Source organism: Oreochromis aureus, linkage group 20, assembly GCF_013358895.1.
Source record: "Oreochromis aureus strain Israel breed Guangdong linkage group 20, ZZ_aureus, whole genome shotgun sequence".
In the NCBI taxonomy this organism is placed as follows: domain Eukaryota; kingdom Metazoa; phylum Chordata; class Actinopteri; order Cichliformes; family Cichlidae; genus Oreochromis; species Oreochromis aureus.
The window spans coordinates 21,687,002-21,703,329 of NC_052961.1; the positions used below are offsets into that span (position 1 = coordinate 21,687,002).

The window sequence follows — 16,328 nt, forward strand, 5'->3', positions numbered from 1 at the left end:
GTTTTCCATCCATCCATTTTCTTATCAAAACAGGCTTGCGCTGGGGCTTGAACCTATCCCAGCTGACAGTGGGTGCACACAGAGTACACCTCGGAAGGGTCACAAGTACATCACAGGCCTAACTGTATTTTCCTCCAATCAAATTTTTATCTGAGGTCTAAAGAAACGGGACACAGTGCAGAGTTCATTCTCTCAGACCATCAATAACCAGATACCATGTCTGGGAAAATGCAGGTAGTGAATGTTGTTTGTGCCGATGACATCTAAAATAAACAGCCAATAAATAGTTTTTCTCTTTTATCCTTGTGGATGGAAGAGGACGTACAGAGGAGCAGCACTTACCGTATTTCCTGCAGGAAGTAATGTGTTGTGTCAATTCAGGGATTTGGCTGACATTGAAGTAACTTGAGTCAGGAGGGGGGTGCTTAAGAAAGACTTTTCTGCTTTTTCCTCTGCTGGCTTTCTGCCTGCTTAAATTCATTAAGAGAGCCTGTGCTACAATACCAGGGGTGACCATTCACCAGTAAAGTTAACTTGGAGGGGGGATAACACAGGCAGTGTCATTGGTGCGGGAGCCCATTGTCCACATTGTCCACCACAGGCAATAAATTAGCAGTGGCAGGAAAACAGGTTACTATCTGGTTTCCTCATTTGTTTAGTGTGTGAGTAAAAAGGCGGCTGCTGAGGTCCCAGTGAAAGTGCACTTTGTTCTGGCATTACTCACCAAATTAGCGCCACCAACTGTTTACTGCTGGGAGGACTAGCAATGCAAATTTTCTACATGGAGCTCCCATTTCATATAACATATGGGAAACAAAAATCTACCAAGAAGATTACATTCAAAAGTCTCTCATTAAACATGCAACATTTCTAACTTTCATGTTTAATATGAAATAGTCTCATCAGCACAGTCTGCAACCTGTTTCGTCTCAGCAACTTTTAGACTGGGTTTTATCATATTTGTCTTTGGGATTAGAGAGGAACAGCACTGCAGTGTTAAAGGCCCGAAGCAGACAAGGTAGACCTGCTACACATGGAAGTGTCGCTTGCTTCAAATACCCCGGGGGGTGGATAATGTAGGCCACCTGCAAGAAAATGCACAGAGGGGGATGGAGAAAAACAAAAAAAGACAAATAAAATACCGCAGGAGGGGGGCAGCAGCTGTTGTTTCCTGGGTCAGCAGGCCTACCAGGGGCTGTTGACTCCTGGTTTGCATCTGTGCTCTCTCCCCAATTGATTTAAAGCACCAGGGGCGTGGCTAAAAGAGAGTTTGTCGGGGGGGGTCTGGAGTGTCCCCAACGTGCGCACCCCCTCATACCTCTGGAAAATTTTGGTCCTATCAGTGCAGTGCAACCATGGATGGAAATTACATGGCGACATGATGGTCCCAAGCTACTCCTTCTCCTGTGAAAACCAGAAAACTGTGTCTCCTCATTATTTGCATGTATAACTATGCAGTAATACAACTGAACGGTGTACTGATATTAATATGCACTAAAACCAAGGCTGCTATTGATTTATTGATTGATTTGTTTAAAGAAGCCAAACAAGTCATTTTAGTATCTGACAAGTTTCCCCACCCCACACCTTATACCCCAACTACCCCAACCACCCCCCACCCCATTTGCCTCACAATGGTTTGGTCCGTTCACTCACATCCACGCAGTCATTTGGAAGTTTGTTGTGTGTGGGGGTATCTCTACAAGGGTGTGACTGGTGGCTTAAGTCCAGTAAGTACTTTGCAATTATTTACTTAAAAACGATCTTTGGTGAGACCTTTTTTTTTTTTTTTTTAATTTTATTTTTTGCACTTTACTCCTCAGAAGAATCAAACGCAATTACAGTTTTGTTTTAATTAGCTTTTTTTTTTTTTAAAAAAAAGCTTAATTACTTAAAAAAGCGGCTGCCATTTTGCTACCGGGCCAGCCGCATGTTTAGGAAAGAAGGAGCTGTATCTACAAAACCAAAAGCAGCTTTTTGAACAAAAACACGACGAGGATGCAGAATGCTCTGATGATACTTTGACCCATAGTCCATGACAGTAATGCTATTTATTTATTTCTCTGTTTTTGTGATTGTGTTGTTTTTGTTGATCTCTTTGCACAGGGGAAAACAAAGAAGCCATCAGAGTAAGAAAATAACAGTTTTAAAGACCATCAGCTCTGTCATATTGTTTTTGGACTGATCTGAATCAGCAGGTAGGTTTCAGCCACACTGACGTGAAAAAGTGTTATTTATTAATACTACATCCCAGGATTGGTTACTTATATTGGTAAAAGCAATGTTTTAATTGCATAACATCTAAGGTTGAATTCTTAGATGTATTTTTAACTGCTTGTAAAGTTGTTTTGGAAATGAATGAAGTCTAAACTGTATAACAGTTGTGTAATTATCTATGAGTTTGTGCGGTTCTGCTTCATAGCACGGTAGGGAAGCGAAATCTCAGTTAAGGTGCTTGGTGTTTGTCCACCCTGCCACATGTTGTGCCCCCGTTGTGTTTGTTCATTTCCAGTTCACTGTTAATTTGAAATGTCTGAAAATCAGGCAAGAGAATATCAGACCAAAATATGCTTATGACTTTCTTTTATTGATTTAATTACTCATCATTTATTATTTCCTTTGGTGACTAATAGCTATAAAAGTGCTGCCATTTAGAACAACTCTTTAAAAAAAGAGGCTTCAGTCTGCATTGTTTTACTCAATAATTTGTGTTATTTACATTTTTGGGGGGCATTTTTGGTAGTTATTGTACTTTTTTTAAGTGGTAATCATCATTGCTTTGTTATTTCTCAGCCAGCTAGGTTAGTAAAAATGGCCACAAAGAGGTATATATTTGACCTCAGCTCTGTGTATTATACACAGGGGGGTTGTGTATGTTACAGGTGTTACAAAGCACTTTAGGTTGCATCTTCGGTATGTGCTGTAAGAATTTCAAGCCTAAGAATTTTTCTTGTTTATTGGCAATCAGTAGTTCCTTCAGTAGCGAAGTGCTTTCCACATTTGCCTAACCAGCAAAAGATCCCTGGTTTGGTTCTGGGAGGAGACACAAATCCTTTGGTGCTTGTGTTTTAAACCACTCTGGTGACTCATTGTGAATAAGGGAGCAACTGGAAGTAGCTTTAGCTTTATACCAAACCAAAGCAAGAGATTCTTTTTTTTGTTGCAACCCTCACAGTAACACCTTCACATATCTCCACAACACTGTCATTATCATGATAACATTTTATTACGGGCAGTGCTGTGTGCATGTTTCTGTGCTGATATGTGCATGTTAAGCCCTTGAACTGACTGTAAATCTTTTTTTTAAATATGGGAGTGAGGTGTTAAACTGGAAGTGAACCTGCACTTTACCCACTTTACCACCTTGGTGGGATGCTACAAGCAGCAACAATAGCTCCACTAGCTTCTTCCACCGTGATATAAGCAAAAGAAGTGACATGTAACCAAGTGTAACCTAATAAAGGTTACACTTGGTTCTATATGTAAACCCCCATAATGTTAAAATGTATGCTTATCAAAGGAGATGCCCACTAAATAAGTCCACCATAACCCTGCTCCAACCTTACTTCAAGGCCTTAACCTTTCACTTCAAGACCACAGCTTTCCGCTGTAGTTTTACACTGATAATGTGAACAAAAGTAGAAAATGTCAGCATCTTGATATGAATTGAGGGAGGTTGGTTACAGTCTCCATAATGTTTGCTCCTCCGAATAGCTGGAATTCTTTTTATCACATCTGATGCCAGATTTGTTAAAGTTTCAAACTTTGACTGCCATCCAAGCCAAACCTCTTTGTGTCCAAAGGAGTAAATGAACCTTTTGATGAAACCTGCTGGTTTATGTAAATAATTCTATTTAAAATAAAAAGGTTTTTCTGTAAAACGGCAAATTTAAAATAGCACAACTGTGTAGTAAACATTTACTGATCTTTTTATTACATACATGTATAAAAACAAACTCTGGTTTCATTCATTTTATTTCAGTAAAACTCAGTCTACTCTTCTAAGACTGCCTCAGTAATATTTTACTCTGAGCAGAAGTATTTCTGAAATGTAATTGTTTGCTTTTTTTCTTTGGTTTGTTTGTTTGTGCATTGAAGCAAGTAACATCCAGCTCCAGGAGCAAATAGCCTCAGGGACGTTGTATCGACAAGCAGACTCCGCTTTAGAGATAAGAGATGATGGTGTGCATGACAAATTTCAGAAAAAGCAAACATTTGGAAAAAGAAATGTTTACAGCTGTGGTGTTTGTGCAAGGACGAACAAACAAACAGTTTTTTAGTGTCATCGATGAGACGTGAAAGTAGATAAACCTTTCAAACTGTTTGACAGCAAATGCTGAATTTGCTGCTGTTGTAATATTTTAATAAATCCATCTGATGCAGTGCAGCCTGCGCGTGGATCAGCAATAAAGATGCCTTATCCTTATCATTTTTTCTTTAATGACAGCTGCATCCACTGATCTTGTTTAGTCAAGGATACAGTGCAATATAAGAGTTTAAATATCAACATTCAAGTAAGCTTTTAATCTTTCATTGTGTATTATATTAAAAAAAAAAAATTAACCTGAGAGCACAGTCAGCAACATGAGTGCGCTAACCATAAACCAATGCCACGCTCTCTAATCTGGTGTCCAAAGGGCAGGCAGGATCCAGTGGGCAGTAATAATAAAGTGTGCTGTTATTACTGCTGAAAGTGACAGCGAGCCCAAACACGGCCATGGCGGACACCGAGGAATGGGGAAAGCCTGTGGAGAGGAAAGGGGTGAGTTACAGTCCACGTGTGATCACAACCATGGTCACGATTTTCTTTTCTTTTCTGACTTTTCAAATAGCGCTCTGATGTTGTCCCCCTCTCCCCAACAAAAAACAGAGGCTAACTGTAGTCCTGGCGCTGGCAACACTCATAGCTGCATTTGGTTCGTCCTTCCAGTACGGCTACAATGTCTCTGCGGTCAACTCTCCATCGCAGGTAAGCTAATTAAAGAAAGAAAAGCTTGAATGGAACTCGCTGGGAAGATAATTAGTTCCTATCAGTGCTCTCCTGCTCTTTTCAGTTCATGCAGCAATTTTATAATACAACCTACACGGAGCGTTACCACAGCCCGATGGAGGAGAACGTCCTGACTCTGCTGTGGTCTCTCTCCGTGTCCATGTTCCCTCTCGGAGGCTTCTTTGGCTCTCTGATGGTGGCCCCTCTGGTCAACAAATTTGGGAGGTGAGAATCTGCTTTATTCCATGTGTAGTTTAGCACGCTCTGCATGTTTCTTGCAACTAATGCTTCATCCCTGCTACAGGAAGGGAACCCTCCTCTTCAACAACATCTTCTCCATCGTCCCTGCTATAATGATGGGAGTCAGTGAGATCGCCAAGTCCTACGAGATCATCATTGTGGCCAGGTTTATAGTAGGCATCTGTGCAGGTCAGCTCCCGAATTTAACAACAGCCCAGGTTAAGGATCAGGCATGATCAGGCGGTTTAGCTTCACCCGTCCATGCTTTCCCATCTGCAGGTCTCTCTTCCAATGTGGTGCCCATGTATCTGGGTGAGATCGCTCCCAAAAACCTGAGGGGAGCTCTCGGCATTGTTCCGCAACTCTTCATCACTGTTGGGATCCTCTGCGCCCAAGTGCTGGGCATTAGAAACATACTGGGAAACAGCACAGGTACTCAAGTTTGTACATGTTTGAACATTTATTTATCAGATGCTGAGACACGGCCTTAAGAATAGGTTTAAAAGGTTGTCTGTGTTGCCTGTGTGTGTCTAGGCTGGACCCTCATGCTTGGCCTTACTGGTATTCCCGCCGCGATTCAGCTCCTGCTGCTCCCCTTCTTCCCTGAGAGCCCCAGGTACATGCTCATCCAGAATGGAGATGAGAAGAAAGCAACGAAAGGTAAGAAAGTGTGATGTCATAGACATAAAACAAGCATGGTTCATAAAAAATCACACCTCACAGGCTTAACATATTCTGTCCATTTAGACCATATTCTGTAGAAGGTATCCCTCTGAAGTTTAAGAGAAAATGACCATTTTTCCATCGTATAGATCTCTTGTACAGAATGTATCCAATCTTCCATCGTTGGTGGTTCAGGCTTAAGCCATCTCCTCGTAAGGGGCTTTTTACTCGCGGCCAGTAGGATATACAAAAGTCTTCTATCATTAGAATTCAATTTATCCACTGGTGTGTTACACAAAAATCTCAAAGGTTAAAGGGAAAACAAATGAAAAAACATTTTGTAGATGTTCATGGATTAGAGACCAGTACTGGCGAATAACTTTGCAATCCCAAAAGATATGGAAATGGTTAGCTCCATCTCCCCCACATCTCCAACAAGTGTCACCAGTTCCCCGGTATCTTTATTGAGCAGCGTTAATGAAAAATCTCTGTGGTGAGGCGTGGTCGGCCGCAATCACGCCCGCCTGTTAAAACACGGGGACTCAGGGGTTGGTGAATGATGGTGGTGTTCCTGCAGCCGCGGAATGAATAAAGATGGCTCTCAATAACAACCTGTGGTCCCGCCGTGCTGCGTCCTGGGTTTCGGCACCAGTGTGGCGTGAATAAGGCACGGTGGCAGCAGAGAGCTTCGGCTGCTGCAGCTCTCTGCTGGCAGCTGCACATACATCACACCACCATCAGTCACCAACCCCTGAGTCCCCGTGTTTTAACAGGCGGGCGTGATTGCGGATGCCGTGCAGGTGCGTCTGCACGGCACCGCCGACCACGCCTCACCACAATCTCATAATGCTTTTCCAGCAAAATTCACGCCAAACATTAGACCCAGTGGTAGCCCACTGTATCTTGCATGCGTGGCCCCAACACTCCTCTGTAATTGTCTTCTTTTTCCCACATCGCTTTAATATAGACAGTGCTGTCGTTTTTACACCGCAGGATGCTGTTATATAGTTTGGAAATAAATTTGCTTTGTGCTCCGGATTTAGTTAATGATAAAAATGTTTCTACAAATTGTAAATCGTTTAGGTTCAGTTTTAAGTTTTGATTAAAATAATTTCTGACCTGTAGATATCTGAAAAAGTCATCTGAGCCTAAATCATGTTTACTCCTTAAGAATTCAAAGCTTTGGAATGCCCCCTTGTGGACAAATGAATAGTAATTAGTTATACCTTTTGAAATCCAGTTCTTGAATCTATTATTGTACTGATTCGGGGTAAAATCTGAATCATATGCGCACCATCTTAAGACTTTAGAGGCATTATTACTTCTTTCCAAGCAGATATCATTATTTGTAGTATGGGTTCGTCTGCCATATGTATTTTGTTCTGTAATTTTATATCCGATATTAAAGCTGTAATTGGTATTCCTTTAACAATTGTTCCTTCAACATCTTTCCATCCCGCGGTGTAAGCTAGACAACAGAGACATATCAGTGGTCTTAACTGAGCTGCGCAGTAATATTCTCGTAGAGTTAAATTCCCATGTCAATAATATGATGCTAACTTGTCTGCCCTGCTACCACTTTACCCAAGTTCTTCTTTTTTTCTTTCCCTTTTTTTTCTTCTCTCTTTTTTCTTTTCAATTACAAGTTTAAAAATGTGAAAGCAAAAGTAATGTAGAAAGCCATATTACTGTTATGTTCAATTGCTTTCTCAATAAAAGAGACAATGTTAAAAAAAAAAAAAAAGAAAGCGCAATGTCGCACATAATTATACTACACATCGAAGATAAACTGAGCATTTATGGTACTGTATGCGTTTCCACTCTTAGCACTGCAGCGCCTGCGTGGGTGGGACGACGTGGACAGCGAGCTGTTGGAGATGCGTCAGGAGGACCAGTCCGAGAAGGCCGAAGGTCACCTGAGTGTGTTCTCCCTGCTGTCCCAGCGCTCTCTTCGCTGGCAGCTGATCTCCATAGTTGTCATGAACATGGGCCAGCAGCTGTCAGGCGTCAATGCGGTGAGACGTGCCCGTCCAGTTGTCCTCGTCCCTCACACAATAACTCGGTTTCAGGATGCATGACAACATCTATGTTCTTGCTTATTCACAGGCTGTCGTGTTATAACCATAATGCATTTCTCTCTCTTCTCTCAGATCTACTACTATGCAGACAGCATATACGGCTCTGCAGGAGTCAAGGAGAGTGACATCCAGTATGTCACAGTGGGAACGGGAGCAGTGAATGTCTTTATGACCGTAACTGCTGTAGGTACTCAGCAAAGCTGAGGGGAGGAGCTGTTTGTGTGTTGTTTGATCATGTGAGATGGAGATAACCACTTTGAACAGGGGTTTTGTAATCGCAGGTGTTCATCGTGGAGGCCTCAGGTCGCCGTCTGCTCCTCCTCTGTGGTTTTGGGATCTGCTGCGGAGCCTGTGTGCTGCTCACTGTCGCACTCAACTTGCAGGTACCGTACAGACCTGTCAGTGCTACTAATGCCTGCAACCTGTCACTCTGCTGCCCTCTATTGGTTCAGTTATTAGTTTCCCAACTTGGAAACAGAGGAGATTTGTAAGACTGTGTTTATGATCTCAGGATCAGTGGATCAGAGAGTAACGCCGCATGAGATTGATTTAATTGCAGCTATAGTCTAAAAATTTACTAATTATAGTTAGAGGTGAGATCGTAAATGTGAGCTGCTTATAATTTTAACAGCATTTCACATGTTATGCTTCCATGTTACTAAATTTAAGTCATTTAACATTGTTCAGCATATTTTTGGGTAACCAGAAACACTGGTTCTGGTTTGTAAATGACATATGAATGAAATAAAAATTTTCAGATTTTACTCAAGTGGTTTAACGAAAACTTGTCCAATCGCTGTTCAGAAGTTACATACGTATTATACATAGTTGTACATTTACTAAAACTGCAAAGCTGCTGTGCTTGGGTTGAGATCCAGCCACCATAGTACTGTGAAACATTGTCTGATCACTTCAGATCTGAGCACAGAGTTTAGCCCTATACTCACTTTACAATTTGTCCTGTTACTTCTATCAGCAGCCATGTCAGCAACAAACGCCAGTGGTTTGGTTCAAGTCATTCATGCCCATGCCATAGCATTGCCTCCACCATGTTTGACAGATGGTGCAGTATGTTTCAGCTCAAGAACTGTTTCTCTGCTTCTCCATAGTTTTTTTTCTTTCCGTCATTCTGGTTCATCTTGGTTTCATTTATCCCAAGATTTTTTTCCAGATCTGTGCAGGCCTTTTAGAGTTTAGTCTAATCTGGCCTTCCTGTTCTTGAGTCTAACCAGTAGTTTGCACCTTGTTATAAAACAGGGGTGGGGAAGTCCAGGCCTCAAGGGCCAGTGTCCTACAGGTTTTAGATGATCCAACACAGCTGATTTAAATGGCTAAATTACCTCCTCAACATGTCTTGAAGCCCTCCAGAGGCCTGGTAATGAACTAATCATTTGATTCAGGTGTGTTGACCCAGGGTGAGATCTAAAGCCTGCCAGGGTTATCACCAGCGTGATATTATAAACCCTCTGTATTTCCATTCATGAAGGTGTCTCCAGATTGTAGATGTTGAAACTGATATGCACGACGATGATATGGATTTTTTTTGAAAGGATTAGTGGCTGTTGACAGTAAATTAAGCTTGTATGTTATCAGTTTAATTTGTAAAAGGGTACAGGCCACACTTAACAATGTAACTGCTTGTCAGCTGCCTAATTACTTTTGTGTTTCCTAAAAATGAGAGATTATATATAAAAATAGCTCTGTCTCCATAGTGTAGTGGTTTATACATCTGACTAACAGGCAAAAGATCCCAGTTCAGTATAGGGAAGAGGCCCAAATCCCTTTGGGATTGTGTCAAGAAGGGCTTCTGGTGTTTTGTTTTTTTGTTGTTGTTTTTAAAAAAGCTAAACCAAACACCTGGCACATGATAAATAACAGAAAATTGGATTCAGGTGGGTGTGGAGACCCACATCTTTGTATGTTTGATTTAATTTCACCTACACTTTGTCTGTATGTTTTGGCCCTTTCTGAAAAGCCACAGTGAGAACCCCTGCAGGACACCTAAGGAACAGCAGAATCTGACATGATGACAGATTGGCAAAATAATTAAACAAGAAGCAACCAGTAAAAACCCAAAATAACAAACAGTGTCACTGTGCTACAGATTACTGGCCTGTAATCATCTTGTACGTCTAGGATTCCCATCATGGTCTGAGACAATAAAGTGATATTTTGGCCCCTTTGTTTTCAGGAGTCATGAGACCTGGCACTAAACACTGACTATTAGAGAGAACCGCAAACGCAGTGCTGCCCTCCTTCAAACCTGCAACCTCACCTGGAGCCAGTGTTTTCAGACAGGCGTTATTTTCAGCAGCAGTAAAGGCACAATTTAGAGACACAGTGGAGAGTAGGCACATTAATCATCTGCCTTTGATCCTCAAGGCCTCTGCGTGGAGCCATTAATGTTGCTCCTGCTTACAAACTTCAGAAGGAACAGTTACTGAGAGCTGCTTGTCTGTGTTTGCAGGAGACTGTGACATGGATGCCCTATGTCAGCATCGCCTGTGTCATCATCTACGTCATCGGACATGCCATAGGACCGAGTGAGTCTGTCTGAGCACACCTGTTGGTATTTACACACATACTGATTACAGCAGGGCGCTCCATTAGCTGAAGTGTTGTTTAGACGTAACCAGGCATATAATCAAAGTTTGTACATCAGCACTCAGTTTGTTTGAGACATGAGCATCCTCTGTTACTGTGAACACTCATGATGTCTGTCTCGAGTGTTTTGGTTGTGGTTAATTGCATTTTTGTTCTGCAGGTCCCATTCCTTATGTGGTGGCCACTGAGATGTTCAGGCAGACAGCCAGGCCTGCGGCGTTCATGGTGGCGGGCTCCGTCCACTGGCTCTCCAACTTCATTGTAGGCCTTATCTTCCCCTTCCTCGAGGTTAGTTACTCAATTTTTACAGGCTCAGACTTCAATGGAATTAGTTGCAGATGTTTTATCAAGCATAACCAGCAAGGCAGTTTATGTCCTCGCTGTAATGTGATCCTTTATGTCACTTAGAATTGGATTACTTTGATATTTTCTTTGCAATTTGCATAGATTTGCAAACAAGACAAAGTAGGGATTAACCTGTTTAGAAAAGACTTAAGTGCACACACGTTTGCATTTCATCCCTGCAACACAAATATAGGAATTAAGTAAAGAATATGCTGCAACAAACAGTGCGTAAGAGAGGAGAGGATTGCAGTAGATTGCAGTCAGGGTGGAGTGGCTAGAAATGAGTGTCAAGGATGATTTATAACAAGATAGCAGCACGAGTGAAAGGAAAAGATTAGAAGATGGTAGTGAGACCTGCTATGATGAATGGTTTGGAGACTGTGCCGCTGACAAAAAGTCAGGAGGCTGAGCTGGAGGTGGCAGAACTGAAGAGTTATGACCAGGATGGATGGACAGGATTAGAAATGAGTACATCAGAGTAACGGCTCAGGTTAAGCAGTTTGGAGAAAAAGTTAAAGAACTGAACTGCTGTGGACATGTGCAGACCCTATATGGATATACTTGACAAAGGATTTTGAAGATGGAAATGGCAGGCAGGAGGAAAAGAGGAAAAGCACAGAGGAGATTCATGAATCTAGTAAAGGAAGACATGCAGAGGGGTTGTGTGACACAGGAGGATGCTGGGGATAGAGTGAGATGACCCCAATGATCTGCTGTAGCGACCCCTAAAGCGAGCGGGCCAAAATGCTGACTTCAACTAATTTACGTTTTACTCAAAATTATTCCTCAACTCTGTGATGCATCCATTGGAGTGTGAATGTCAGATAGAAAGCACTTCAGCACAGGGAAAAAAGTCCTCGTTTGAATTGGTAAATTAGGCATGTTGTATAAAGTGCTTTGAGTACTCAGGTAAAGTACAAAAGTTGATTTCAGATATATTTTTTGTTTTTCTCTACATTTTCCTAATGGTTCAGCACTAAGTTTGATTCAGGTATCAAACTGACAACAAAACAAACAAAAAAATCAGTTGGTTCCTCCTGTTTATTATTGATTGCTGTCATGCTAGAGAATGCAGTTTGGACCTATCACTCACCTACCTGATGCACACTCCACCTTAGGTGGCACTTAGAACATTTATTGTGCATGTCAAGGAAAGAAGGAATTTATTTTAGATGGATGGCTTAGTGTTTGTGGCTGCTGAACTAGTCAGGAATGGTTTCTGTGTGAAAAGCTGGCTTGTTGTTTGACTCACAGTAAACTGGGCAGACTGGAGCCAGGGGTGATCAAATCAGCTGAATAAAACAGGCAGGCAGGTGGGAAGCTGGTGGATCTAAGCACAAGAGAACAGTGTTGGTTTCGGTCATCGAGAGAAGTAGGAAAAACTGGAAAGGGAGTGGCTCACCTACTCCTCGTACACAAACACAGACAGGGAAACAAAATGAGAGGACAAGAGGAGGCACAACATAGGGAATGAGGAGGAGGCAGATACATGAGGAATGCAAACATGCAGAGCGCCCAAAACATTTTTCACTGCATCTACAATTCCTGAAACATAGTATCAGAGCTTGAATATTATAACACCAGAAAATATATTGTACAATCTTAAATGAGGAGACATTATGTCCAGTAGTTTTTTCCTTGATTAAACATCTTTTCTAATGAACTGAATGATGTCATCTTAGATATAAACATAAGCTTTATCTCATGTTTACTTCCTTTTACATGTTTAAACCTGAAAGTGTAATCAAGGGAAGAAGATGCTTGAGAAACATATCCATAAAGAGCAGTGTTTCACTTTTGACCTCACCTTGTTTGCTCTGTTTGTCTTCCCGACATATTTACTTTTCGTATCGAGGACCCAGAAATCACATTTCCTCTGTTCCTTCTCTCCCCAGCGAGGCCTGGGCCCCTACAGCTTCATCATTTTTGCCGTCATCTGTCTGGTCACCCTGATCTACATCTGGCTGGTGGTGCCCGAAACAAAGAAGAAGACATTCCTGGAAGTCTTCCAGATGTTTGCAAAGAGGAACAAAGTGGAGTTAAATCTGGGTGACGGCGATCTCCCGCTGAAAGAGCTCAAAGAGAGCCCAGAGGATGCACAGAAGGCCACGCCCTTCTGAAGAAAGAAGAAGGGCATTGATAGAAGAGGAAGTATTCACTGCGGGTGTGGAGCGAGGGAGTCTGTGTGTGTGGTAGAAGATTTGACAGTGTTTTAATTTTAGATGCCTTTGTGTGCTTTTTCTTTGTATTTGTGCCTGCAGATGTTGGCAGATTTCCATGCAGGCTAAGGTTTGCTGTGAGTCGGTGTATGCACTAGATGCAGCCTTAAAGAGGTGTGAAGGAGTCAATGAGCAAACAGCAGGTCTCTTGTAAGCTTTTATTGATGACATATGAATGCGGTACATGGCTCAAGCTGTGACGTGTTTTTAATATTGGCCTGTAGGCGCCTTGAAAAGCATTTTGTCCTTTGTAAAACATACCATAAACCCTTCAATCAAATCCCCACCATCAACAGATGATATTCTGGCTTGTTGCAGCATGTTGAAGCTCATACAAACAGAAGCATCAGAAACATCTGTACTGACTGTCCAGCTGCACCCCTCCATACATGCTCAGTTTTAGTCTGGCCAAAGCATAACTGACAGAATCTTTCTCCTGGAAGATGAGCACCAGAGGAAACAAAAAGCCAGTTTCTGAGGACGACAGAAAAAAAGAATCAGGCTGGAGAAGCACCAATCTAACTTTAATTGCACATCAATATCAAATTTTAAAACCACCCACCATATCTGATAGACCTTGAATTGTGAAATCCACCTAAAGCAGGGGTGTCAAACTCAAATACACAGTGGGCCAAAATTCAAAACTGGAACAAAGTCGCGGGCCAACATTAATATTTATTGAAAAAAATTCTTCCTCCAGATATAAGAATGAATCTTTTCTTATGGACTCAAACAAGTTTTGCTGAAAAACTGAATATGGAACAAGCAAAGCTTAATACGAAACAATATATATATTAGCTGTATAATACCAGTAGGCCAGCATTAATAGTAATTTGGTATGGCTTCGCGGGCCAAATGTAATTAGGCTGCGGGCCAAATTTGGCCCGCGGGCCAGAGTTTGACACCTATGACCTAAAGGGAAGAAAAAGGAAAGAAGCAAACACTGCAAAGTGAATACAGCCATCTCTTACATGTAGATATGTTTGGCAGCTTTTAAGACAAGCAAGCACCCGAATGAATGTCCTCAATGGATGTTATCAAACACAGTCCAGAGGATGCTCTCGTAGCAGGGCGGAGTGGTGAGGGAGCCCTGGTATCTGAAGAAGTGGTTCAGGTTCTCGGGGAGCATTGAGCGGACATCAAGGTGGGATATGTTCATGTACTGACCTGTGAGGGTTACACAAACACCACGTTAAACTAAACCAGTCAGCTATGGCTCAGCTAGAGGTCACATTTGGATTTTGACCCCAAGTAGAGCAGTGTGGGGTTTACTTTTGTTTGTTTGTTTTTGTGGCATACTTGATTTTCTCCAAGTTTGCAATAAAATCACTATAGTAGGTGTTCTCAAAATAGCCATCCTGGAAAAAAAACCCAAAACAAAGCTGTGTTAACATTAATGCTTAAAGTTTCAGTGAAAAGAGATCATTGTGACTTGATCCCATAAATGCAGGCTTTAGAGAAATTATTACAGTATTTTAGGATCTGTGTTGCTTAAAGCTTTATTATAAAATTGTATTTAACATGCTTAAAAGACACTGATACAACCAAAAATCCAGATTTATTGACCTGTTTTATAAAGAGCTAGAAACCAAAAAAGTTGCTTTCTTTAAAAAAAACAAACAGACATTCAATAAGTCACTTGTAACGGTTGCACACATCTGACAGTTTTAGTCATGTTTTTACAGATATGTTATACTTTTTAGTCATTCTGACTGGTTAATGTTCCTTCTTTGATAGATGTCAGATATTAACTTATGAGTAAAGTGCTGTAGAGGTGAAAATAAAGTCTCAGTTGCATGTAAACTCTCACTTGGATTCATCTAAATTATTTGACTCCAAACTGCTGCTACCACAGTGGATGCCAGCTGTGGTGTTGCTGTGGCGATGACCTCTCAAAGGAAAGGAAAGGAAGCGTCTCATAGCTGAAGGTCACAGGCTGTCTGAGATCCAGAGCAGCCTGGTGGAAACAAGCACTCATTCACTGTGTTGCCATGTAGCTGAAGACTCTATCAGGAGATAGAAATGCATTTACTAACTTTAAGTTCAGTTTTAATCTATAAACAGATTGTTTCAGCTGTTTGATGAAATGAAAGAAAGTCTTAAAACTGTTCAACAGGAAGCAAGAAATTTGTTTGTGTGCAGCTCAGAAATGGTTTCACAAAAGAGGGCTGATTAATAGATGCAGGTCATTCTGGTTTCCTTGTTAAAAGACTTCACTCTGATGAAATCCATCATCCCTTTAAACTTCTGCACCTATAACTGATCTCAGTTTGGTTGAGCATGAGACGGACGTTCTTTAAAACCTGGCTTTACTGCAATGGACAGCCTTTGTGTTTTGTAAGCCTACCTCTGCCATGTAGCGGATCCCATCTATGGTGTGCTCTGCTCCACTGGCCTCCAAGTCCCAGCCGCCCCAGTGTAGGTGCATCTGGACGGCTGTGTACTTTCCTGGGAGACCCTCAGTGATCTTCATACTGGGAGGTAGTTCAATTTTGACACCAATATATCATCACAAATCATGAATACTTTACATAGCTGCTGCTGTGTGTCTGATTTCCGGAAAGCTTTGGCCTACGTTTATTTCAGCAGCAGGCATTTCTTGTCAGTGTTATCAGTGCTGTTGATGTGATGTGATGCAGTGATGACTTTTCCAAAAAGCAATGACAGTCTTGGAAACTATACATAAATGAGGGGATTTCAAAAACTGGAAATTCTACCTCAACCTCCACGTAAATTTATGCTTGATAGTTCAGGCAGAAAAAACTGTGGTGTGGTCCTTTCTGTGCATTTGACTGACACTGTTTGAACTTTTGATTTACATTAGCCTTCTTTGAAATGGATTAACCACCCAGCTCACACGTTGCTGGTTTCCTGGCACGCAGTGGACTTGTCCAGCAGAATAATGTTGCGTCTTCAAATAACATTCATCGCCAGAATCTTAGCAGCAGCTGCGCTGTACACCAAATGGTCCTTTCATGGTTTTTACAAGAGTCAACCAGCTGTTAACCGAAGTATTTGTCCAATAACCAGGACACCAAGCAGTCAAAGGAATTTGATCTTTGTGAATAAACAGTAATAACCCCATTTTCATTTCAACCACTTTATTTTTATTTTTCAAAATTTGTGTTGCACAAACATCCCTGCGCTTTACGCATCGCGCATCAAGATCTGTGAAAGCGCAGTTTGAGG

General features: G+C 41.6%; 1 protein-coding gene and 1 long non-coding RNA gene across 2 annotated transcripts; one reads left to right on the plus strand and one right to left on the minus strand.

Moving 5' to 3' along the window:
• The first annotated feature begins 1,694 nt into the window (after positions 1 to 1,694).
• On the plus strand, positions 1,695 to 13,131 carry LOC116309740 (solute carrier family 2, facilitated glucose transporter member 5-like). Its single transcript, XM_031726427.2, has 14 exons — positions 1,695 to 1,730; positions 2,107 to 2,198; positions 4,638 to 4,762; positions 4,871 to 4,969; positions 5,055 to 5,215; positions 5,295 to 5,419; positions 5,510 to 5,662; positions 5,765 to 5,890; positions 7,721 to 7,908; positions 8,044 to 8,154; positions 8,253 to 8,354; positions 10,439 to 10,514; positions 10,736 to 10,863; positions 12,816 to 13,131. The coding sequence occupies exons 3-14, from the start codon at positions 4,718 to 4,720 to the stop codon at positions 13,038 to 13,040; spliced, it is 1,539 nt and encodes a 512-aa protein (XP_031582287.2). The 5' UTR covers positions 1,695 to 1,730; positions 2,107 to 2,198; positions 4,638 to 4,717; the 3' UTR covers positions 13,041 to 13,131.
• Positions 13,132 to 13,283: 152 nt separating this feature from the next.
• LOC116309744 lies at positions 13,284 to 14,942 on the minus strand. Its single transcript, XR_004198652.2, has 2 exons — positions 14,052 to 14,942; positions 13,284 to 13,734 (listed from the first exon to the last, which is right to left on the minus strand). It is a non-coding gene; the product is annotated as an uncharacterized LOC116309744 (long non-coding RNA).
• Between the last annotated feature and the right edge of the window lie 1,386 nt (positions 14,943 to 16,328).

What these genes read in the sequence shown, in the direction of transcription:
- LOC116309740 (XM_031726427.2), top strand. Translation starts at nt 4,718, where the DNA reads ATGGCGGACACCGAGGAATGGGGAAAGCCTGTGGAGAGGAAAGGG. An exon ending in TGAGAAGAAAGCAACGAAAG is followed by an intron (nt 5,891 to 7,720) that starts GTAAGAAAGTGT and finishes TTCCACTCTTAG; the next exon opens with CACTGCAGCGCCTGCGTGGG. An exon ending in TCTTTATGACCGTAACTGCT is followed by an intron (nt 8,155 to 8,252) that starts GTAGGTACTCAG and finishes TTGTAATCGCAG; the next exon opens with GTGTTCATCGTGGAGGCCTC.